The 23,123-nt window shown below is 47.6% G+C and overlaps 2 protein-coding genes across 2 annotated transcripts; one reads left to right on the plus strand and one right to left on the minus strand.

Moving 5' to 3' along the window:
* The first annotated feature begins 1,246 nt into the window (after window positions 1-1,246).
* On the plus strand, window positions 1,247-16,342 carry DRC3 (dynein regulatory complex subunit 3). The gene is made up of 12 exons (XM_066198255.1): window positions 1,247-1,403; window positions 2,790-2,906; window positions 4,251-4,417; window positions 4,996-5,142; window positions 6,330-6,449; window positions 7,513-7,625; window positions 8,916-9,090; window positions 12,078-12,209; window positions 13,458-13,528; window positions 14,324-14,459; window positions 15,810-15,941; window positions 16,089-16,342. Exons 1-12 carry the CDS (start codon window positions 1,247-1,249, stop codon window positions 16,188-16,190), a joined length of 1,569 nt encoding a protein of 522 aa, XP_066054352.1. The 3' UTR covers window positions 16,191-16,342.
* An 883-nt stretch (window positions 16,343-17,225) lies between these two features.
* Window positions 17,226-23,094, minus strand: ATPAF2 (ATP synthase mitochondrial F1 complex assembly factor 2). The gene is made up of 8 exons (XM_066197955.1): window positions 22,886-23,094; window positions 21,553-21,597; window positions 21,084-21,229; window positions 20,558-20,655; window positions 19,597-19,677; window positions 19,338-19,450; window positions 18,435-18,550; window positions 17,226-17,829 (listed from the first exon to the last, which is right to left on the minus strand). The coding sequence occupies exons 1-8, from the start codon at window positions 23,028-23,030 to the stop codon at window positions 17,692-17,694; spliced, it is 882 nt and encodes a 293-aa protein (XP_066054052.1). The 5' UTR covers window positions 23,031-23,094; the 3' UTR covers window positions 17,226-17,691.
* Window positions 23,095-23,123: the final 29 nt, after the last annotated feature.

Here is a 23,123-nt window from a genome sequence, read left to right on the forward strand (position 1 = left end):
GGGGCCCGCCCCCGCCGTGGGCCCGGCTCTTTCCCAGCCCTCCCTGGGATGGACGGCGGGGACACTGCGGCCGCCATTCTCCATTGGGCAAAAACCGGAACGATCTGTAATATTATTGCGCAAAGGGAACGTCAATCATCCGAGCCCGCTCCGCCCCTAGGGCACGGTCCTGGTGCTGGTTGGCTGACACGGATTTCTAGCGCTCTGATTGGTAGCTGCCCTCCCCACCCACTCCACGCCCGTTGGCGGCTAAGTAGGTCACGTGATGCCCTTAGCAACGCACTCGGGCTTCCTTAGCGACGGGCGCTGAGGCGCGGGTGGGAACCGGGAACCGGGAACCGGGAACCGACCCAGACCCCAGGGGAGCTGCGGGTGAGAGGCCTGATGGGCCGGGATCTGGGGATCTGGGCCTCGGAGGGTCCTGAGAGCGACCCCTCCCACCCACCGGGCAGGGGTGGTTGTAACCGGCATTGACCGAAGAGACGCTGGACAAGCGCGCATCCCTGGGAGTGTTCAAGGCCAGGTTGGACGGGGCTTGGAGCAACCTGGGATAGTGGAAGGTGTCCCTGCCCGTGGCAGGGGTGGTACAAGATGGTCTTTAATGTCCCTCCCAACCCAAACCATTCTGTGATCGTACAAGAAAGAGAGAGAGGAAGGTCAAGGATGGATAAATCCAGAGCCTGCTGCTCCTCGGTCTGTACTGCACACTGCCACAGAGAGGTTTGGTTTGTTAATGAAATGCCATAATGAGAACAGAACTCTCTAAACTCTGACATTTATCATTGCTGTCCTATGCAAAAATAAATCAGAACTTACTCTGTAATTATAAACATCTTACACAAGCAAAAGTCTGAAGATTCAAGTCCTTCACAGCAATTCATTAACTCTGCACAGTTCGAAAAAGACCAATAGTCTCATTGCCTCCAGGGCAACATTAGGGATATTAAAATTTCCATAAAAAATTTCTTCACTGAAAGGGTTGTCAAGCATTGGAACAGGCTGACAAGAGAAGCTGTGGATTCCCCATCCCTGGAAGTGTCCAAGACCAGGTTGGATGGGGCTTGGAGCACCCTGGGGCAGTTGAAGTTTTCCCTGCCCGTGGCAGAGAGTGAAATGAGATGATCTTTAAGGTTCCTTCCGACCCAAACCATTCCAGGATTCTGCGATTCTACGACTAGAAAGAGTAGCCAGGCAATGATTTAATTTATTTTTCTTTTCTGTCCTTTAAGGTTGATTCCGTCTCACAATGAGTCAGTTTTTCAGTAATGTTGAGCCAAACATTATTGATGATGAAATGGTACAGAAAGCCATTGAAGAGAAGTGTCCAGAGGACCTTGCAGATCTTGCAAGACAGGAAAATATTAACGTCAAGGCTGTGACAGAGCTACAACTTAGTTTTAAAAGTGAGTATCAGAATATATGCATATTTTCCTCTTCTTTTGCTAGAAGGTAATAGAATAAGTGGGTAACTGGCAATGAGGCAACCATTATTAGCTTGAATTTATTATGTGAAAATTAACGTCTGGACTTTTGCTCATACCTGTACAAAGGAGCTTCTTCAGAGGGAGCCGGGTGCTTTTACTGATGGGTAACTTCAAAACTGCTTCACTTCCCACTCTCACTGTCACTGCTGTTCTCATTTAACATTTATATTGTGGTGACACCTACAGGCCACAGGCCTGTTGGGCCCCTCAGCGGCCAAATCCAGCCCTGGGCAGATCGTGTCGTGGCTGGTGATCGTGTGAGAGCTGTTTGGGAGATTATGGTGATTACAGTCCAGTCTGATGGCATTCTCTGGTCATCCATAGCATTACCATGGCTTGCCTCTTACTGTCAAACCTGTTGTAAATTTGCACTCAAAAAAAAAATGAAAAGGAAGAACATTTGGCTCAATATTTGAGTATTTGGGGGAGGGGGTAATTTCACAGGCAAAATCTACTGTTGATTATTCTTTGTGTGCTCCAGTAAAATAATATGTGTATGAGTTGATTTTCTTAGAAAAGACTCCCTTGACCTGATCCTGCATAGATTTGTTTGCAATTACAAAATCCAGAACTGTGTGAATATTTTGTGAGTGCAATTCCTTGGTTTATGGTGCCCTCACCAAATAAGGATAGCAGGACAGCAGATGAAATCTTCTGGGAAGCAATTGCAGGGGAAAGAGAAATGGGAGTGAGAATGTTCTGTATTTCCTGTCACCTTGGTCCTGATGCTTTGCTGTGGTGACTAACGGCCTGCCCTTGTGATTCTGTTTTTGGAGGAAACTAAATGCAGGGATATTGATTAGTTCTAAACTGCAGCCTTCACAGAAAGAGTAGAATCCAACTTCCTCTCCTGTGATGAGAATCCTGGGAGCAGGAGAGTCATTTACCAAAGCAGGAGCTGGGCACCGCTAGACTGCAAATGCAGGGAAAAGCAGAGTCTCATCCTAAACCTCCTGCTCGGAGCTGGAGAGGAAAATGAAGGTCAAGGCCTTCTAGTAGTGGATTCATAAAGCCACTGGAGTGCAGGGCCATAGTCAGCAGCCCCTGCACGCCTCGTTGGCCTCGCTGATGAGCAGCGTGCACTGGTGCAGGACACTGAGGTTAAGTGGGCTGCTTCATTGAAATCTCGTCCAGCCAGTGCACCTCTGAGCTCTCCAGGGCACTCATCACACGCTGAAAATCCTTTTGGAGGCAAGACTGGACGTGTTTTCCTTGTGCAAGGCAGCGTGTCTGCTAAAACGATGCTGTCTCACATGAAAAGCAATTTTCTTTTTTTTTTTTTTTTTCCTCTTCCTGTGGCTTTAGGCATCCTGCAGATTGCTAATCTGTGGCCATTAGAGAATCTGACTAAACTGCAGCTGGACAACAACTTCATTGAGAAGATAGAAGGTCTGGAGAGTCTGGTTCACCTTTTATGGCTTGGTGAGATACAGGCAGAGGAGGGTGGATGTCTTCACAGGTGCAAAGCAATCTGTGATAAACCAGGACGTCACCTTCCTTCTCAAACACGACTGATAGGAGCTTACCCTGGGAAGGCTGTCAGCTGTCTGTGTGTCTCCTTATTTGACTGTCAAATGTCAAAATGCCTGAGTATCAGAGCTGCAAAACAATCCTTCAAATGTTTAAAAACTGGGTTTAATACATTTGGTGTGGCAGGAACAGGAAGCTGAGGTTTCAAGGTTGTTTCCAAGGTTTGTATTGTGTTTAGGGCTGACTTTCAGGAATATTTATGGAAACACCCCTGTGATTTAGAAGCCTGCATTCTGTTTTCAAAGCTGCTGCAGGCATTCCAGAGCCTACAACCCATCAACTTTACCCCTATATCCTTAAGGGCTTGGTGTCATCATTGTCCCAAAGAGTGCCCATCTTGTAGCCTAGTGTGACTGCTTGCAGCTACACAGGTGCACAGCTTAGAGCATTCCCTGGAACTGCAGCCTCATTGCTGGCTGGAATTCTAAATATATCCTCAGCATGCAGGGCTCCAGCTCTTAGGCACGTTGTGAAATGTCTAATGGGTTCTTCCACCCAGTTGTCTGCACTGTTCTGCTCACAGATGACTGATGCATTTGTGAATCACCAACTGATCAGTGTAAGCAGAGTGTTTGGAAGCACACTCACATATTTTGTTTGCCCAAAGGCTGCAGTGGTTCAGACTGCTGCTACACAAGTGTCTCAGCCACCCAAGAGACCTCATAAACGGTTTTTGGACTCTTGGCTTGTTCAGTAGTAGTCCAAGGGCAAATCCTGCCCTTAGTCATGGCGAGTGTAGGTGTTAGGAGAGATGTTCTGGCAGGGGAAGAGAATATTTCAATAAGTGAAACAGCTAAAGTGAGCCTTTGCATAACTCCACTGATGTGGAACTGCCATATCTTGGTCCTGTGGGAGTGACCACAACTGTGGCATTGGTGTGGCAGGACAGAGTCTGCGAGAAACAAGACAGTGTCAGATTTATCACAGAAATCCCCCTCTAAAGGCATTTCCCCCCGTCTTGTTTTGTGTTTCCCCATAAAACAGAAGTCCCTTTCAGGCTGTGTATGTGGACTCTGCATGGACTAACTTCAGCTTTTCTTCTCATTTAAAAGTTGCACAGACCATTGCAAGGAGGAGATGGGAACAAAGGATGATTTAATGCTGAGCCTTTCCTGTGGGACATGGACCATCCCTGAGAAAAATCTGTACATAAACTGCTACATCCAGAGCTAAAGGGCAGAATCGGGGTGTTCTCCAAGAAATAATTTGATGTTTGATTTCTAAATTCTTCCCCAGACCTGTCCTTCAACAATATTGAAGTAATTGAGGGCCTGGAAACTCTTGCCAAACTGCAGGACCTCAGTCTCTACAGTAACAGAATATCTAAAATTGAGCACATGGGCACATTGCAAGAGCTGCAGATTTTCTCCATAGGGAAGAATAACCTGACCATTCTGGAAGATGTGAGTGTTCCCTGCCTTTGCAAATATTCCCTTTTGAAGGATCAGATATTATAAAATGGGCATTTGCCATCGTGTCCAAACCCCTCCTTAGGTGATAAAATTCTCCTTAGGATTTCTAAGTAGTCTGAGCTATGGTTTTGGTCCTCTGGTGTTAAGTGCTTACTGCAGCCATTTTTCTTGTAGATTATTGACTCATGGGGGCCCAGTTCTGTGACTGCTTTTAGCCATGTTAAATTCCTATTGGCTCCCATGAAAGCTACGAAAGGAATAAGTGGCTACATATGAGAAAAGGGGGGAAACAAGGATTTGCTTGGGGTTCTTTTAAGGGCATTTTACCAATTTAGGACCTGTGATTTGTGCATCCCAGCTGTCTTCTCTCTTCACCCATTGTCTAGATATTCCCAAAGTGAATTTAAGCATTTCCTTTCCCAAACCATTAGAAACTCCTAATTGACTCTTGTGTGAATTTGGCAGCAGAGCAGAATACATATTGCAACTCAACTGTAATAAAAGCAATAAATTCCAAGGCTGTGTTTCCCCAGCACAGGGAAATACAGAGCTCTTTCCCTTTCGCACAGGTTGTCTGTCTCAGGAGATTAAAAAACTTACGGACACTGAACCTCAGTGGGAACCCCTTCTGCAGCAAAGAGCACTACAGGCTATTTGTTGTTGCTCATCTTCCAAGCCTGGTGTATTTGGACTTCAAGCTCGTGAGACATTCCACGGTGAGATTTCTGCATTCCCTGATTGGGAAATCAGGCAACAGCATCTTACAGAGCCTTTGTTGGTGTGCCAGCAACATTCCAGCACCGGGGGCAGGTTCCCTGCAGAAATCAGGCTCACAGAAACACACAGTGTTTATTCTGCTTCCACATAACAGCTGTGAACCTGTAGGCCAAATTCTGTCAAATCTGACAGAGAGGTAGAGGTGTCAGAAGCATGATGTCTTCACAGATTTTGTGAAAATCAGCAGCTGTGTGTGGGAGAGGGGCCTGGTTCGTGTTGCCACAGAGAGGCTGCAGTGTGAGTGCAAGTCTTCTTAGAGAATCTCAGAGGAAATCAGTCTTGAGACATGGATCCAGGGGGAAGGAGCCTTGGTGGTCCTGCTGCTCACAGAGTGGTTTGTTTCAGTAGCAAACTGACAATCCAGGCAAGCAAGTGCCTGGATGCACTTCCCACTTTTGATCTCTAAGAACAAGACACTTCATCCTCACCAGTAACCTGTGGAACTGCTTTATCATCCCAGGGCTCAAAGGAACAGAGTTAGTTCAGAGTTAGTTCTTTTTTTTTTTCTTTTTTTTTTTTGCAACCTAAGAACATGATTAATTGTAAATTTGCTTGGCACAGAGCAGGAGCTGTACTTGGAATGTGCATTGCTCTTACTATAGGACTGGAAGGGCTTTCCAGGTCATGGAATGCAGTCCCTGCTCATCAGGGACGTCAGAGAATTGCATACTTAAATTTGTCAAGCTTCAGTTTCAAGCTAATGAGGTTCTTGCCCCTGGTACTACCTTGCCATCCACTCCTCCAAAGAGCCTTCTCCACCCTAGAAAATGTATTAACCTCGCTGACTGATCAAAGTGGAGCTCAAATTCTAGAAGTCAAAATAGAACTTCCTGCTAAAAGAGGAGAAAAAAACCCCAACTCTAAAGATGAGAATATGAAGAGAGAATAGCTTCCTGGGAGTGAATTATCTCACATGCATTGAATGCAGAAACAGAGCAATATGCTAGCAAAAAATGGGATGAGGATTAGATTAGAAACTTCATAAGTAGTTTAATAAAAAGCCCAAGAGGAAATTGAGATGCAGATGCCACTCTGGTGCATGTTCTAGAAAGATCACTTCCTTATGCCCAGACTCGTTGAGCAATGTTGGATAATCTAATACAAATATTTTATTTATATTTCTCAGAGAAAAGCTGCAGCTGTAAAGTATCAAGATCTTACTAGGCCATTGGAGGAAGAGGAAGCTCAGGTCCTTGCTCTGCAGGAGACAGAAGAGGCAAAGCAGAAAGAGCTGGAGTACCAGCAGGTAAGTTTTCTTTGGCTGGTTGTGTATTGTCTCAGGAGAAAGAAGCACAACACATATTGACTTGTCTTCTCCCTGCTTGAAGATTTAATGAGAGGTAAACATCGACTCTGCTAAAACTAAGGCTGGGATTAATCTCTGATCTCTGAATCTTGTCTTTTGGATGGGAACAGGAACTGCTGTGGAATACACATGACATGGGGGAACATAATTCTTTGGGCTGAACAATGAAACTACAGATAGGGACCCTGCAAAGCTAAATAGTAAATCATACCCAGGGCGCTTATCAGCCTGACGTGAGATTAAGAAAATTACAGGTCTGAGGGAAATGTTAACATTTTCATGGTGAAGTGACTTTTTTTTTTCTCCTTCACACTAAGTTAAGCTTTTCATTAGTTTTATGGTTAAACTCTCCAGGACTTTCAGAGATCACTGTAGTCCTGTGACTGGACTGAAAGCAAGACCAGGTGGAATGGTGCTTTCAGTTGTTGCCTGGCTCTGTTTTCCAGTCCTCTAGAAGATCAGAGCGGCTTAAGTTTAGTGTTTTAGTGCCAGGGAGGATGCCTGCAACCTTTCTCTTTGTTCCTCCCCAAAGTTCACCGACTCCTTATCTGAAAGGCTAAATAGCCTTGCAATTAATGTTTGTGGTAAAGTCTTATTCTGGCAACTGGCACAGGTTGCCCAGAGAAGCTGTGGCTGCCCCATCCCTGAAGTGCTCTGGGCCAGATTGGATGGGGATTGGAGCAACCTGGGAGAGTGGAAGATGTCCCTGCCCGTGGCCGGGGGTTGAAACTGGATGATTTTATGATTCTGTGACCTGATAGAAGATTAAACAGTGTTTTCTATCCATAGGCTACAGAGTTGTAGCAGCAAAGCCCCTGGGATGGGTTTCACTCCAGTTGCAAGGTGCTTTCATGGCTTAGCTGGCATTTCTGCTGTGTTCGTGTAACTGTGTCTGCACCAATGTTCTGCTGCTGCTGAGGTACTTATAGGAGAGACACATCCTGAGGACTGGCAGCAGGCTGGCATCTTTATTTTACTTATTTTGCTCTGTTTCTCTTCAAAGACAGCCTTTGTTGAGCACCTGAATGGATCACTCCTGTTTGACAATCTGTATGGAGAGGACAGAGAAGTTGCCGAACTGGCTTCCATCCCTGCAGTGGACGACCTGCAGCAGGCATATCCTTCCTGGGTTTGAAATACCTACAGCTAAAAGGTAATGCCTTGAGTTAAGAAGGAAGTACATCCACAGGGATTCTTCATCTGTTGCTTTTGTCCAGAGCTGAAAACTACATTGATCTAAGATCTGAGACAGTCTGTGTTCAATTTTGGAATGGTACCAAAAATTACACTGCAAGGCTGTGAGACCACTGACAGCTTTAAGGCTTGATATCTTGTGAAATATGAGGGCTCCAAACAAATGGTTTATATTACTGGCAAGCTGGCCAGCCCAGCTTGAAACATCCCATTTGTAAAACCACTCGTTTCTATCCCCAACAGGTCATGAGATCCCAGCGTTTTAAATTCTCACTGTTGTAATTACCATATTCCTTTTCTTTCCCTTGAATCAAACAGGATTTCTGTAGCCTCCTTTTCTGACCCTTCAAGAATCAAGACTTTGTGCGTTCTTTAAGTCTGGAATCCACTTAAAGTTTAAAATGAGCTGGAAGATAAATCTCTGTCGGTTAGATTGTAAGAGCACAGTCGCTAAAATCATGTTGAAATTGAAGTGGTAGGAGATAGGAACAGACTAATCAGAATGATACAAGTCGCATATCTCACAACCTGCCAGAACTGGCAACGTGAAGTTTCCAGGCCAGCACATTTTTCTGATCATTGCTCCTACACGGGGGAGCAGAAAGCAGACACTTTTTTTTCTTTTTTCTCTTCTCATTCAGATTAATAGAGGATTGTCAAGGCCAGTAACTTGACCTTCCTTAAAATTGCATTACACTGTTGGGGAAAAATGCATCACAGCTTAACTACAATAGAGTCCAGAAACAATTCCATTGCCAAGATAATAGCAGAAGAAAAATTGACGTTATTTTTGTGATGCTACCAAGTCAGTAGTTTATTCTGTGCTCTGGCTGTGGGCTCCAGAGCTGTATTTATTAACTACACAGGCACTGTATTCACACTTGTGAAGACAGATAGGGTTGTAGGCTTCCTTCTGCTGCTGTGTCAGAAGAGTCAGACAAGTGAATGTATTTTCTTCTCTTCCTCAAGGCCTTTTTCCCCCCTCAAGTTGCCACAGATTTCTCCATACCCTCAAGGCAGCAAAATCCTATGCATAAAACGTGAATGGGTGACCCAGTCCTGCCCCAGACAGAATATTTGGCAGCTCCCAGCAAGAACCACAGAGTTTACATAAAAGTAGCTTGTAGCTCTTGTTGCTCAGATTTGCGGAGGCAGAAGGAACATAACGTGTTGCTCCACTGAACAAGCTAAAAACCTTGACTCTGCTGTCACATACAAGAAGGAGTTTGTCTTAGTTTCTGAGAACCTGTATAACTATGGATTGCAAGAGTATGAAAAACGAGAAGCTGAAGTCTCTAAATTCTACAAAAGATTCAATGAAATTCTGACAGTCAACCAGCAAGAAAGCAAGAGAATAATCTCAGACTTTGAAAGTCAGAACCAAAGGGTAATGTTATACTTTTCTTTGTTTGATATGTGATTTCTCTACATCCTATACCAGCTTTTAATTGTGCTGAAAATGGGGGTAGCTCTATTAAATATAGAAAAATTGTTCTGGATTGACAATGTTGTCATGGAAATCAGTACTTGATCCCTAATAGCAGAATCACAGAGTGGTTGAGAGTGGAAGGGATCTCTGGAAGTCATCTGGTTCTGGTCAAGGAGGACCACCCACAGCAGGCTGCCCAGGACTATGGATATCTCCAAGGATGGAGGCTCCACAGCATCTCTGGGAAGCCATCCACTGCTCAGTCACTGATATTTCCTTATGTGTTTTTTACAACACAAATTTATACAAAGAAAAATAGTTCTGTTAGCTAATGTCATTGACATAATCTGGAAAGTTTTTAAATACTTTATGTAGGAAAAAAATGGGGATGGAAATTTCTACCCTTTGGGCAAACTACAACCAGCTAACACAGCCTTTATCTATACTGGAAATTCAGTGTAGAACAAAATTAATACGTCATAATGTTATCATCTGTAAGGGTAAAAGTCCTTCAAAGGTTTACAAAAAAATGTGGCTGAACAGGGGAGAGTTTTAACTTTTTTTTTCCCATCCAGAAAAGTCACCAATATTTAAGAAAATGGAAATGCTCAACCTTCCTTTTAGTATAAATATTTTTTATAAAGTTGATTTTTAAGATAGATAGATGCTTACTGCTACTCCCCTTCTTTTTGAACCCTCCAATAACTCTTCCTTCATTGACAAACCAGGAAGAAAAGGAAAGAAATTGCAGGACATTCAGTTTATTTTCAAGTAATTTTCTGCTTCAGTTCATTTTCTCAACAACAGCTCAAAGAACTATAACCAAAAAAATTAGAGAAAGTTATTTTAATGTATTTCTAGTCCTTCAAAGCAGAAACTCTCTCTTTTCGTTCTGCTCAACTACAGCCACCCATTGTGGCTGCTCAGGGCGTAGCTTCTAGCTGGATCCCTTTCTAACCATGTATAATAGATGGATCATGATTTTGTTTCCACGGGGGGAAAAAAAATAGGGGAGGGCTAAAGCCTGGTAACACTGTCAGCTGAGAGAGCAAGTCCCTGACAAGTGACACCAGCAGAGTCACGAGTGCTGGCTCCTGCTGGAAACCAGGTCACTTTTATTTCAGTGCCTGTCACAGGCTGATGGCTGCTGAGTCACTCTGCTCCCGGAGCCTTGAACCTTGCTGACTCATGTTGGAAATCTGCATCTACAGCTCTAGGAGCTGGCAGCACTACCAGAGTCACAGAACTGCAGAATTGTTTGGGTTGGAAGGGACCTTAAAGATCATCCTGTTCCAACCGGAAGTTTGATATGAGTGTTCGGTTAACTTGTGCGTGAGTTCTCACTATATCTTCCATAAAAAACTCTAAACCAGCGAAACAAACCCTGCAAAACCTACAAAAACAAAGAAATGGCGACAAACCCCAAAGAAACGCAGCTGAGGCCAGATTTTACCCCTTCACCTCTGTCTGCCCTACAGGCTCAGCTATGGATTGGGCAGCAAGGGGTGACAAGGGGGAATGGCCTTAAGTTGAAGGAGGGGAGGCTTAGATGGGATATTAGGAAGAAATTAAATTAAATATTAGGAAGAAATACTTCACTGTGAGGGTAGGGAGGCCCTGGCACAGATTCCCACAGAAGCTGTGGCTGCCCATCCCTGGAAGTGTCCAAGGCAAGGCTGGACAGGGCTTGGAGCCACCTGGGATTGTGAAAGGTGTCTCTGCCCATGGCAGGGAGTGTGACTGGATGATCTTTAAGGTCTTTCTCAACTCAAACCATTCTGGGATTCTGTGACTCTCTATAAACAGGACACAGGGGTCAGCGTGCCAGTTTTCATATAAATATTAGACGAGTTGCTATCAAAACCAAACAGTGTTTTAACATCATTTCCCCATCATTTGAAATTGCTGGAGGAGTTCAAAAGGCACAGAGGTCCCAGCAGATTGCAGTCTGTGAGCTGCTCTTAGTGCTGTTTGTCTGTCTGTAATCCTTTCATGTAAACTTGGGTAACCTGTAAAATCACTCTGCTCTCTGAAGTTGGTTACGGAGGATTAAAGGCCTTGAACTTTGAAGTTATTGCTCCCAGAGGTGCAATTTGAGTGGTTCTGGAGCCTTTTGAGCCTCCTAACTTGTTTATGTTAGAGAAGAAGACACCTTGCTCTCCCCTTCTCCCTTTTAAGACTGCAAAGTTTGGGTAATCTACCCCATTTCCAGACACAAGCCTTGGCAGAGGTTTTTAACAGAATTCTTTATTTCACCCCATTCCATTCCCTCTCAGGAGAAGTGGATTAGACATAATAAAACATATATAAGGCTACAGACACTTGGTCCCAGTTGATTGTTAACTGATTTTAAACAGACTTGAAAATAACACATTCAGCACAAGAGGATTTTTTTTTTTCATCCAAGAAAACATAAATCTTGCCTGATACAAAACTGACGTCAATACATAATTCTGAAGGGCAATAAATCCTTGCTGTAAGAGGAAAGCAGGCAATGATAGGTATTCCATATTCAGAATACTAAATCCTGACCCTACTAGAAGTCAGTCAAGATTCTCCTTGGCAGGAAGTGGATCAGGATTTAGGCCTGTGTTCCTTTCTCTGAAGCACTTGTTAATTTCTTCTTCACAGCCAGCAGTGTCAAGAATTAAATATTGTTCTCTTTTTTTTTGCTTGAAATGAAGGGGAACCAAAGTTGGAAGCATTGAAGGAGCAAAGTCTTCTGCAGAGTGGAGGATGAGGAAGAATTTTCCCAATCCCCCTGCAGTAGCAAACCTCAGCACTGTTGACTACCCGCTATGTAAATCTAGAGACTTCCCTGAATCATCACATTTCATTTCAGCTAATCAGCAGCAGGAACTTTTCTCACACACGTAACGAGTTAATTAAATTGTGATGGAGTGCTGAACACAAACTATAAGTAATTCATGTATCTCTGTGTTCAGAGACTGGATGAGCTTTATCAGGTTGGGAGTGATGATATTGCTGAGTCTAAACGAGCCCAGGGCGAGGAGGACGTCCATCAGCTGTGGGATGCACTCATGACCTTGGAAGCGCTGGTATCCAACGACCTGGAGGTGAGATCCAAGCTCACACCTGTGAGACCTCACAGCCACAGCATTGGGGGGGTCACTTCTCTGTCACTGCAGCCATGTGTAGCAGCTTACTCACAAAGAAGGAGGCAGAGGACTTCCACTCAGGAAAATGTCTTGTCCCCATCTTATTCTTTCTCTGCTCAAAGTTAGGAGGGTGAGATCATGCCTTGGACATTGATACCTTACACCAGATTTCTGTTTCTCAGAGCAGAACACAGTACGTCCATCACATTTATCCAAGCTGGTTTCCCACACTTTAGAAACGGAGGTTGTGCAATCATTTTATAGGTCTGCACAAGTTGCTGCATAGCATGGGGTATGCATTTGGAATTCTAGAGGTATCATTCTTTGAAGCTGATCTTTGCTATAAGATTACACACATTCTTGCTCAGCTTGCTGCATTTGCTTGCATAATAGCTGCCTTTTCCTCCCCAGACTTTTCCTCAAAAACTAGGGCAGGGCTGCTGATGTGCATCTTCATCAAAGGAAAAAAACCCAAAGTAATCTGTTTAAAAATGAGCAGGCAGGAGCTGTGGCCTGTGTGCAGCAGTTTACTTTTGTGAGCATGGATGGCAGAAAGCAGCAGCTCAAAATGGATCCTGACTGCATCAGGATTGTGCCTTTTTAGTGTTTTCTGGGTTGGCCCTCACCTATCTGCAGTCACTTATGGGATGAGCAGAAACATTTCTCCCTGTGTGCCCTGCTGGATTTGCAGGATTCAGGTACCAAGACATTTAAATGAAACACTTCACAGATTCTCCATCAGCCATTTCTGGGAGAGGGAATAGGCAGCAGCAATTTTAATTTCTGAGTACTAAACCAGAAGCTGCAGTAAAGCCCAGGCAAGGGTTGTGCTTCTGAGAAGAGGCTTTTCATACAGACAAGGACAAGGAGGCTGCAGCATGGCAGAGTGTGGGAATACAGCCCTCTCCAGGCATTGCTTAGGTGACGGTAACAAAGGCTCCCCTGGCTTACTCCAAACACTGGGTAAAGGTAGTATTCAGTCAACTTCCCTCTAATAAGCTGATTCTGTCCCTGAAGAAAGGAAGAAAATCTTGCAGCACTTTGAAAACACTTTAAATGCTCGAGGCAGTTGAGTTTCTGACTGTGCTAATAACAGCAGCGAGTCCAAATTACAATAAATTGTAGATTCCTCCTAGACTCCCTGACTCCCTGTTATGTTTATGCAAGTTTTCATTGTGATATTTCCTCTTTTTCCCCTCTGTTAAGGAACTGTTACAGGATTTTAAAAGAAGCATTGATGTCATAGCATCAACATTCATTGGAACCATTCAAGGGATATATCCTTTTCAGTGTGTTAACCTGGACCCCCCAGTCATGCGCCTACACCTCACCTCTAAATCCAAAAATGAGCCACCAGTATAAAACCTTTTTTTTATTTTATTTTAATCAACAGAAAATATCTTTTCCCAGCTTTGAGAAATGGTCATTTAAGGTGCCCAGCTTCTTCATGTGGAGACTCTGGAGAGCACAGAAAGATTTAAATTCTACTGTGCTGAAAGTCTGTAGGATGTAGGCAACTTTCAGCCTGTTGGGAATCTTCCTTTCTTCTCCATGCAGAAAAGACAAAACACAGGGATGATCTGGTTAGACTGTTTTCTAGGTACATTCCTGCCATAGCAGTCAATGAAATATCTGCAATTCTGGTTGAATATTCTTTAAATGGTGCTCATGTTTGCATTTTTTATGTGTGCTGAAAAAAGTTAAATGAGAACACTGAAGTGCTTCAGTGTCAGGTCACACTGCTTTAAATCTAGAAAATTGATGGCCCGGTGCAAATAATTGCACTGCATTCAGAGCTTAGCTTTTACCTGGAGGCCTCTTCCAATTTCCCTGACAATCATAGGTCCTCTCTCAGTCCTCTCTCATATCTGGCAGTAAGGATGAGACTCAGTATGTGATTAAGAACTGAAAGTGTGTGTCCTGATATCCTGACACCACAGCAGCTTCTGGGAGCAGCCAGGTTCATTTCTACAGAATCCCCCTGTGCAGACACTTGGTCCCAGCTACAGGAAGTCATTTAATCTCCACAGATGAGTGGTGTGGTCAGCTTTTTCCTTAACCATGTTCTGTACATTTAGCCAGTACCGGGGCCTGGAAAATGAACAGCATGAAAAGCTGATGCAGATTATCATCACGACCATGGGAAAACTGGAGGAGGAGGAGTTTGAAGAGGATGTGGAAGATGATTTGCCAGAGGATGTTCGAAAGGTGAGGGCACCAAAACAATTCATCTCTGTGAGGGTGTAGGCAACAAAACGAGGCCATAGCCTCTTCACTGAAGGGACAGGATTTCCAGGAGGCTCAGTGCTGCCAGAGCCATGCCTGAACCACAGCAAAACCTCCTTCTTAGAGGGTCCAGCTGCTTGCCTGAACTGTGGTGCCTCCAGACATCTCCACTGACTAGGACAGGATGTAACTGCACTTCAGGTTTCCCTGGGCACTGCCAGAGCTGGTGGCAGCAGCCCAGGAGAGGTGCTGAGGAAATCTCTCTCCTGCCTCCAGCACAACTCACTGCTCTGGCTGATTTCCAGGCACTCAGGCAGCATCTTTGCTGCACTCCCTCACAGCTGGTTTTGTTCAGACTCTCCCTGCTCCCTCAGCAGAATCCCAACACTGCTCTGAATTTCTTGCACCGGGGCTCTGTTTGCCTCAGTGATTTCAAAATCCCTTCCTGGAGCTCCCGAGCCCATGAGCTGATCTGGAGGCAGGACATGACACTTTTAATGAAGCCTTCCACTGAGCCCTCAGTCTTGCTGTGCAAGCAAAGATCCCAGGAGCCTTTCCAAAAGCACAAACATCGTTGCAGTGCTCCACTCAGCAGCGCTGCTTGCCCTTTTTGCCTCCATTATTCCTTCATTTAGCGGCTAAATTACTTGAATTTGCATTAGCTGTGGTTTTGTTCTGTCCAGATTATCCCAGCCCCCTGTCACTCCAGGTAATCAAGAGCTGACAGACACAAACCAGACCCCTAAGCCCCGGGGGAGCTGCTGCTTTATGGCCTGTGCAGATGGTGGCGGTTCCGCACCGCTGCCACGCACCCATTTTGCTTCACTGCCATCCATTCCCATGGAGAAGGGAATTCATTTGCCCAACAGCTGCACTTGGCTGCAGGAGGAGACTCATTATGGGTTAGCGAAGCCACCCTCTATTTAGAGCCATGAGGGAAGTCACCGCTTCCATTAGAAACTGGGACTCTCCAAAAATGAAGATTTACAGCCAGTGCCAGCAGTGCAGGAATCCCTTCCAAGTGTGATTTTCCATTTCCAGGCATGCTGGAGCATATACAGCCTTTCTTCAACACCAGCTGCACAGCAGCCCTGCCTGCACTGAACTCCCCGTTCCAGCGTGTGGGGCCAAGGGTGCTGCCTGTTTCCCCTGCTGTATTAGGGGTAATGCCCCCATTACACTGTACCAAGGCCAAGGGTAAATCCCTGGATTCAGCCTTACAAGTAGGGATTTGCCAGGTTGAGGCAGAGGGTTTCTCCCTCTGAGCACTGCTGTGCTGCTCGTTCATTGTGTGCTCACCCCCTCCTCTCATCCGGTCACGTTACCTCCCAGCTCCTCACGGACAAAAACACCATTGTCAACACCTTCAACATGTCCCACCGCATCCGCCTGCAGAAGATTGATAAGCGAGAGAGTGACATGCTCTGCAACATCTACAAGTGGCAGATCTCAGTGACAGAGAAGGTAAGAGACCCTCACACTCAGGGTGATGGGGCACAGACAGGTCTGGCCCAAATGGCAGGGACAATGTGAGGAGAAACACTCCCAGACTTTGCTGGAGCCCTCTGTGGACACGCCTGCAGATTCACTGCTTGGTTTCAATCTGTCCAGGCTTTCCAAACTGAGAGCAACAGAAACCGTGCCTCTATCAAAAAGATCATTTGCTTCATCAACAGTCTGCAGAAGGAACTGGATAACCCAGTGATCCAGTGATCCTGGAGTCAGCCTACAAATAGGGCTGGGCAGCTGCCTCAGCTGGAGCACACAGGACAGCCCCCAGCAGGAACAGCTGCCTCTCGACACCCAAGCTGCCTGGGACATTTCAGACCACATGCATATTTCTTCCATCCTAGATAAACTGCAAATAAAAGCTACTTCTTGACTCTGGAAAAGCATCCAAAGCCCTGTCTCTTCCATCACATTGGCACAAAGCCCGTGCAGACAGCTCAGACCTGGTCACAAGGGGTTATGGATCAGCTGTGAGCTGATTGAACCAAATCATCGTAGCATATCATGCCTGAAAGCTTTGGTACCTGCGAGCTCAGTGGCAGGAACCTGTGAGCCGCTGGCACAAGGCAGCAGCTCGGGAGAGGAGCGCTCTCCATCAAACCACCCCCGAGATAACAGCAGGTTTCCAGCTCAGCAAGCACAAGGCTGGCGGGGGCTCCGTATGCCTGGGAGCCTCATCTTCTCACCCCTTCTCTTGCAAGCGGCTTTCTGCAGTGTGAGCAGAGCAGCCCCCAGCCAGCAGGAAGGGAAATCAATGGTTCCACAGGAGCTCACACACTGCCGCTCGCGACAGCCAAGCGAGGAGTCATTAATTCCCCTCCTTGCTCAGTGACAGCCGCTGCCACCACGCTCACTTGTGGGCAGCTTCTGAGGAATGGTGCTGGCCAGGGCAGTGCTGCTCCAGGCAGGCAGCAAGGAAAAGGTGGGAAGGTTAAACGAGAGGGTGGCTGTGTGTGCACACCAGGGACAGAGCACCCCGTGGCTGGTGCTGCCTGTCAAACACAGATTCAGCTTATCATGCTTCTGAAGATGGCTGGAGCCCAGGTTTTACCCCTCTAGCTCCAGGACTACACAGTTGTCTCCTTACTACCTCCTCAGCCGCATGGAGTGGTTCACACAGTAGTTAGTGTCTGCTCTGGTCTGTGACTTTTAATATCTGGAGCCATCCCAGCACCTGCCCACAACCTGGCAGCTCAGGACCCACCCCACAGTTTGGTGACTAAAACAAAGACACGCAGCTTTGGTACCTCACAGGGGCGAGTCTTTAATGGAACACAGAGACCCTGGTGTTACAGACAGGCACGCCGAGGGATGAACAACAGATGCAGTAGAGTCTGTTTTCAGATTTCCATAACAAGTGTGTGTCAGGAGCTGGCAGCTATGAAGACATGTGGCATATGCTGGGTATGTCTGTGCCGTGCCCTGCCCAGGAAGCTGTTTCTTCCATGGGAGCTCTTCTGATGAGTTACAGACACCAGGAAAGGATGGAGCTGCTGGCTTGGGGATTCAGAGGAAACTCACCTTGACCTTTCCTCCTTGTGAGCTGCACTGCAGCAGGCAATCCAAGTGAAGAGTTGCCCACAAAACCACAGCACGTGAAGCTGATCCCAGGAAAAGTGGAATGGCAGGAAGGTGGCTGCCATCCACTGGGTCAGGCCAGCAATTCCCAGCTGGACATTTTCTTTCTGTGCCCTGCCCAGCTGCCTCAGTCCTGCAACAGCTTGTGTTTTACAGTCGAGCTCTCTGAGCAGAGGTGAACAAAGAGAGTCCCAGCTGCTGTGCGAGCACGCAGCTCACACAGGTCGTAGTCGTGGGCCCACTCCACATTGCCCCAGCGCCGAATCTGAAGGACAGGAGGAACACGGATTATACTCAAAACACCTCAGCAACTCTCAGCTTCCCTTCTTGTGTCTGTGAAGCACAGGTAACGCCCCTGCCAGGAACTGAGATGATCCTCGACTGCTGAGGCAGGGATCTCTCAAGATGAGGATGTGCTTCATCTGTACTGGGCTCTGAGGCAAAGCCTCTTAACGGGAGGATGAAAAGATTCCCAACTTCAGCCACTTTTGGGACAAGGAGAGCTTCACACCAGGCTAATTTCCAGCAAGCTTGATATCTTGGTGTCTACCAAAGCCTCCAGGCTAGATAACCCTCAGCAGGAGAAGCCAGCCACAACTTTGCACTTCAGATTAGAGAGGGAGAAAAAGCAGCCATCTGGGCTCTGTGAAAAGAAACTGGCAGCCCTGGGAGCACTCTGGGCTGGTGTGCCCGTGGTGTTGCTCTGCAGCAGCACGCTCCAAAACACTCTCAGACAGAGAGACTGGTGGAGTGGAACGTCTCCTGCTATAGCAGGCACTTCCCCTGCCAGTTATTTGTGGTGGGGGATGCATTTGTCACGCTGAGATTATTGCTATTTGAATTATAGGGCTGTTTTGTAACATTATTTACCTGGTATTCTTCCTCCAGGCGAGACAGAAGCACAGCTTTCTCTACTGTAATGTGCCTGTCAATCAGGCTCATGGACAGAATCAGCGATTTCAGCTGGGTGATTACAAATTCTATACCTGGAAGGGAATAACCCAAACCAAACAAGATTCATGGCTGTTTTCTGCAGCATTACAGCAGCATCTTCACATGCTCTAAAGAGACAGGCAGGCTGTGGTACCCCCTCAGGGAGGGGCAGTGATCCTCCCACCTGCACCCAGGCACTCAGATCTGTGGTTAACAGCAGGCACAGAGCATTGTGCTAGCCCTGCCACTGCAGTGACAAAGGCCATGCCCTGGACAACACCTCCTTTTATTCTGCCACAACCCTTCCCAGTGCAAAGGGAAGAGATATCCATCCAGGCTCAAGCATTCTGTATCTTTTGTGAGTTTCACTGCCTGCTGCTCATTTGGGTCTGGAGCAAAGCAAACCTCCCTTCATTTCTTTATCTTTTGCTGTCATTCAGATGATTCAGGCAAGATTAAGTGGGATATAAGGATGAAAAAGTGAGGACAGTGCACAGTGTGGGCACTTTGGAGTACTAAGCCTGATTTCTTTTCCTGGTAACAACAAAGCTAGGGATTAAATCATTAGAAGGTCTGGCATTAAAGAAGTTATTTGTGCTAAGGTAGAGCGAGCAGCTTATGGGACAGCACAGTCAGATCCTGAACACCAGTGGCACTGAAGAGAATCCCTGCCTGTGACAAAAGCAGGTCAGGGCCTGGCCTGCAGATTTAAAGCATAAACTTCCACACTTGGAGCAGGAGAAGAAAAACATTACAGTCACTCTCCTGCCCTGTGGAGAGGGGAACCATCTCCTCACTGGCCCAGCCTGAGTGCAGAGCTCCCAGCCCAGCCCCACTCACCTTGCAGGGCCCACATGTTGTAGGATGCCAGATGGCTGATGAAGGTCTCCTTGGTGCTAGCTGGAATGTTTGGCCCCAGGATGCTGGTCGAGGAACCAATTGTCACGTTGTACCTAGAATGATCACCCAAAGCCTTAACAAAGCCCAGGGGAAAGGGCCAGGGCTCATGGAACTTGTGGCCTTGGCAGTCACAAGCACCAGAGCTCCTGGGCTCAGCAGGGCAGGGCCTTAAGCAACCAGGAACCCTTTGAGCTCTCACCTTTTCTCAGCCCAGGAGACCACAGGATCCCATTCATTCTTCTGTAGTTCTGCCAAGGCTGGAGGCTCCTCCACACGATAGCTGGGACATCACAGAACAAAACCACACTGGATGGTCACTCCCAGGCTGGGACACATCTCTGGGAAGGACACTGACCCCACCAGATGACAGCAAGTGGAACAGGGACCTGCTGTCCACAGTGACAGGGAACAATCCCACAGCTCTTCCCCAAATTCAGTGCTTTTTCTTACTCCAGGAAAGACAATTCTGTCTTATTAAAAAACAGAGCAGTGAACCAGCCAACTGAAAACTGCAGGTAGCCCCAAGCCAAGGACTGAAGAGAGGTTTAGCTGTTAGAGGAGGGCACAAACCCCACTGCAACTCTGTGTGGGGCCACTCCTGCTTCTCCTTGCCCAGTGGCTCAGCTCAGCATTCCCTGCCCCCCCAGTCTGACCAAAGCCACAAGGGCAGGGGGGGAAGCCTGTTCCTCTCTCTCCAGAGGAACTGTGCAGCTTCCAGTGGAGGCCAGGACAGGAGCCTGGGCATGAACAGGCTTGATCCTACAGCTCACGGGGACTTTAAGGAATGAAGGGCATTTTGGGACTGGTACAAGTAGTCTGAGCTATCTGTGCTGGCATGGGAATACCAAGGACTGGCTGACAGATCCCCACAGGCCTTTCAAAGATGTTTTCTCCAAGATCTTCATTTCCCACTGCTTTCACCCTTGCCCAGCATGGAGGCATCCAAAACAGAGTTCAACAGAGGACCAAATCCAACGCTCCTTCTTTGGGTGCACAAACTCCAACCAGGTTTGCACACGCAGGACTGATCTAAACTAATTCAAACCCTCAGGCAAAAACCAGCACAGATCAGAGCCATGCCATGACTGGGTGAGAGCAGATGCCTTCCCTCACTTTACCCAACCCTTTTTCCAAAATCCAGCCAGGTCCCCATCTCGTACCAGACTGTGTCTGTCTCCAGGAACTTCACAGCTGCTCTGATCAGCTGCGTTTTGTTTCGCTGCGTGGGGTTGTCCAGCGCCGTGTTGCACAGAGTGGTCTGGGGATAAAGGCAGTTGAAACTACTGTTATTCCAGGCTTGAAAAAGCAGCAGCTTTCATGGTACAATGCCAAGAAGAAGAAGTGAGATTTGTGGCAGAAGAAAAACTGAGAGGTGCAGGACCACAAAATGGCTCGTGTAATAGGTATCTTCTCAAATCTTTCAGAATCTCTGGAAACAGCCCATTAAGGAGCAGGGAAGATGGGCCATGGACTGCTCCAGAGCTCACTGTTTCCTCCTGCCCCTCACTATTCCCAATAACACTGTCCAGCCCCTTCTCAAGTTCCCCCAGTGACACAGATTCCCTCTAGACAGGCACCCGGCCACCCTAGAGAAAGTCCTAACTTTCTGCTCATTAGGAGCAGGACAATCTGCTGCCTCCACATTCTACATTTGGAGGTCTCAGCATTCCACCCTGCCATGCTCACCAGGTGCATCGTGTAGAACTTGATGGTGTCTTTCTGGGAATCCCACTCTGTTGCCACTGCAATGGCCAAGGCCTCGCTGGGGACCGTGAAGAGCTTGGCCTGGGGTGTTTTCAGCTTTCGGTGGTCCAGGTTTATTTCAAAGCCTCCTGGGGAATCAGAGTAGAAATCCTGGGGAATCAAAGAGGAGCAGGCACTAAGGAACAACAGACAACCCCACAGCGGGAGCAGATTCAGAGCTGGAGCTGATGGGAGCAAAGGACCAGGAGTACTCAGGTTTCCCACCATCACTTGGATACACTTGCTCTTGGAAGCTGCTTCTCACCATGCAGCTTTGCTGTTGATGAGGAGGGGGCTCAGCACCTGGTGACAAACATGCCACTGGCACAGCCTGGGCTGCAGGTGCCACGTGGGGTGATGACACCTCTCCCAGGGATCAGCCCCTCCGTCCCATCCTGGTGGCCGCACTCACCTTCCCCTTGCGAGATGCTCACGTTCTGGTAGAACCTCTTCCTCTCTGGGGACAGAAACAGAGGGCAAAGAGAACATTCAGAGGGCAAAGAGAGAATGTTCAACCCCTTCCCCTGCACCCCATCACAGCTCAGAGCAGACAGAGCTTTGGTGCTGGCCACAAAAATCCAACCCTTCATCCACAGTTTCCAAGCTGTGAGCTCCACTCAGCAGGAAAGCACCAGGAAAATGGTGACAACCACAGTGCTGCTGTGCACAGCCAGGGAGCACAGAGAACCAGCTACACCACTGCCAGGCTGGGGGCTCAGCTGCCTCAGAATGTGGCAGGGCTGGTTTCCCAAAGCAGACCTGTCCCACCACTCCTCAAGGTCAACCTTTCCAGATTCTACAACTACGGTCACACTGGACAAATTAATCTCCGAAGGACACTCCTCCCTGCAGCCCAAGCATCCCAGTCCAGCTCAGGAATATACCTACCCCACCAACAAGGTGAGCCTGAGGAAACTTCAGGTCTCATTTTAAGAGGAGCATCCTTTACTACCAGCACTCCTAACACGTGAGAGCAGGATTACACACTTTCCAAAGGCTCACATCCCTCCCACAAGGCAAGAAGAACTCACAAGCCATTCCCTTGACAACAGGAACCAGGTTGTAAATCCCAAACCCATAAATCTGTCTTGTGAAGGGCACAGCAAGCAGGTCAGGCTGCAGGTCTGCTATTCCATGCTAAGAAAAGCACATTCCCGCTGGGGAAATGGAAGGATTTGCTCAGGCTCGGCGACCAGCAAGCTTAGGGGCCTCAGAGAGCGCCTCGGGCACAGTTCTAAAAACACATTAAAGAGCGTGTACCTCAGAGGAGCCCCGAGGCTCATCAGTGGCTCCCAAAACCTTGCCATGAGTCACCGCGACTCTGCAGCCTCACTTCCGACAAAACGAAATTAATTTTACTGTTCTCAAACCCACACGATTGCAGTAAAGTCTTTGGATTGGGTACGTGGACCAGAACATACCTGAACCCCCTCGTCTGAGCCTCATTCCCTCAAAATCCCTAAAACTCAACAAAACACAGGAACAAGTGTAACAAACTGGTTCAGCGAGGGCTCGGCCGTGCTGCCAGTGAACCTTGCCCGCTCCAAACACACATTAACGGCAGGGAAAGGGCGCGGGGGTGCCCCAGCACCGGGACCGCTCAGCGGCCCTGGGGAGCGCGGTCCCCGCGAGGCCGTGCCGATCCCAGCCCTGCCCCGGGCAACCCCGGGATGAAGATCCCCAGGGAATGACCCCCCCCCCCTCCGTCCCCAAACGGGGCTGGAGCCGCCCCGGTGCTCCCTCACCTGCCGGCGGGGCATAGGCCCGGCGCCCGTATGGCCCCACCGGGCAGCTCCCGGCAGGTACAGGAGGCGGTCGGGGGAGCCGAGCGGGCGGAGAGTGTGCCCACCACAGCCGGCGACAGCCGCGCCACATCGCGACAGGCGACATAGCAACCTTGTCCCCAACCGCGCTCAGCGCCGCTCCCTGGGCGCCGCCATCTTTCCGGCGGCCGCAAACCAATCCACGCCGCCAGGATAAAAA

This window comes from Chamaea fasciata, unplaced genomic scaffold (genome assembly GCF_029207755.1).
Source record: "Chamaea fasciata isolate MVZ Bird 193981 ecotype frontalis unplaced genomic scaffold, bChaFas1.0.hap1 SCAF_16, whole genome shotgun sequence".
Lineage (NCBI taxonomy): Eukaryota > Metazoa > Chordata > Aves > Passeriformes > Sylviidae > Chamaea > Chamaea fasciata.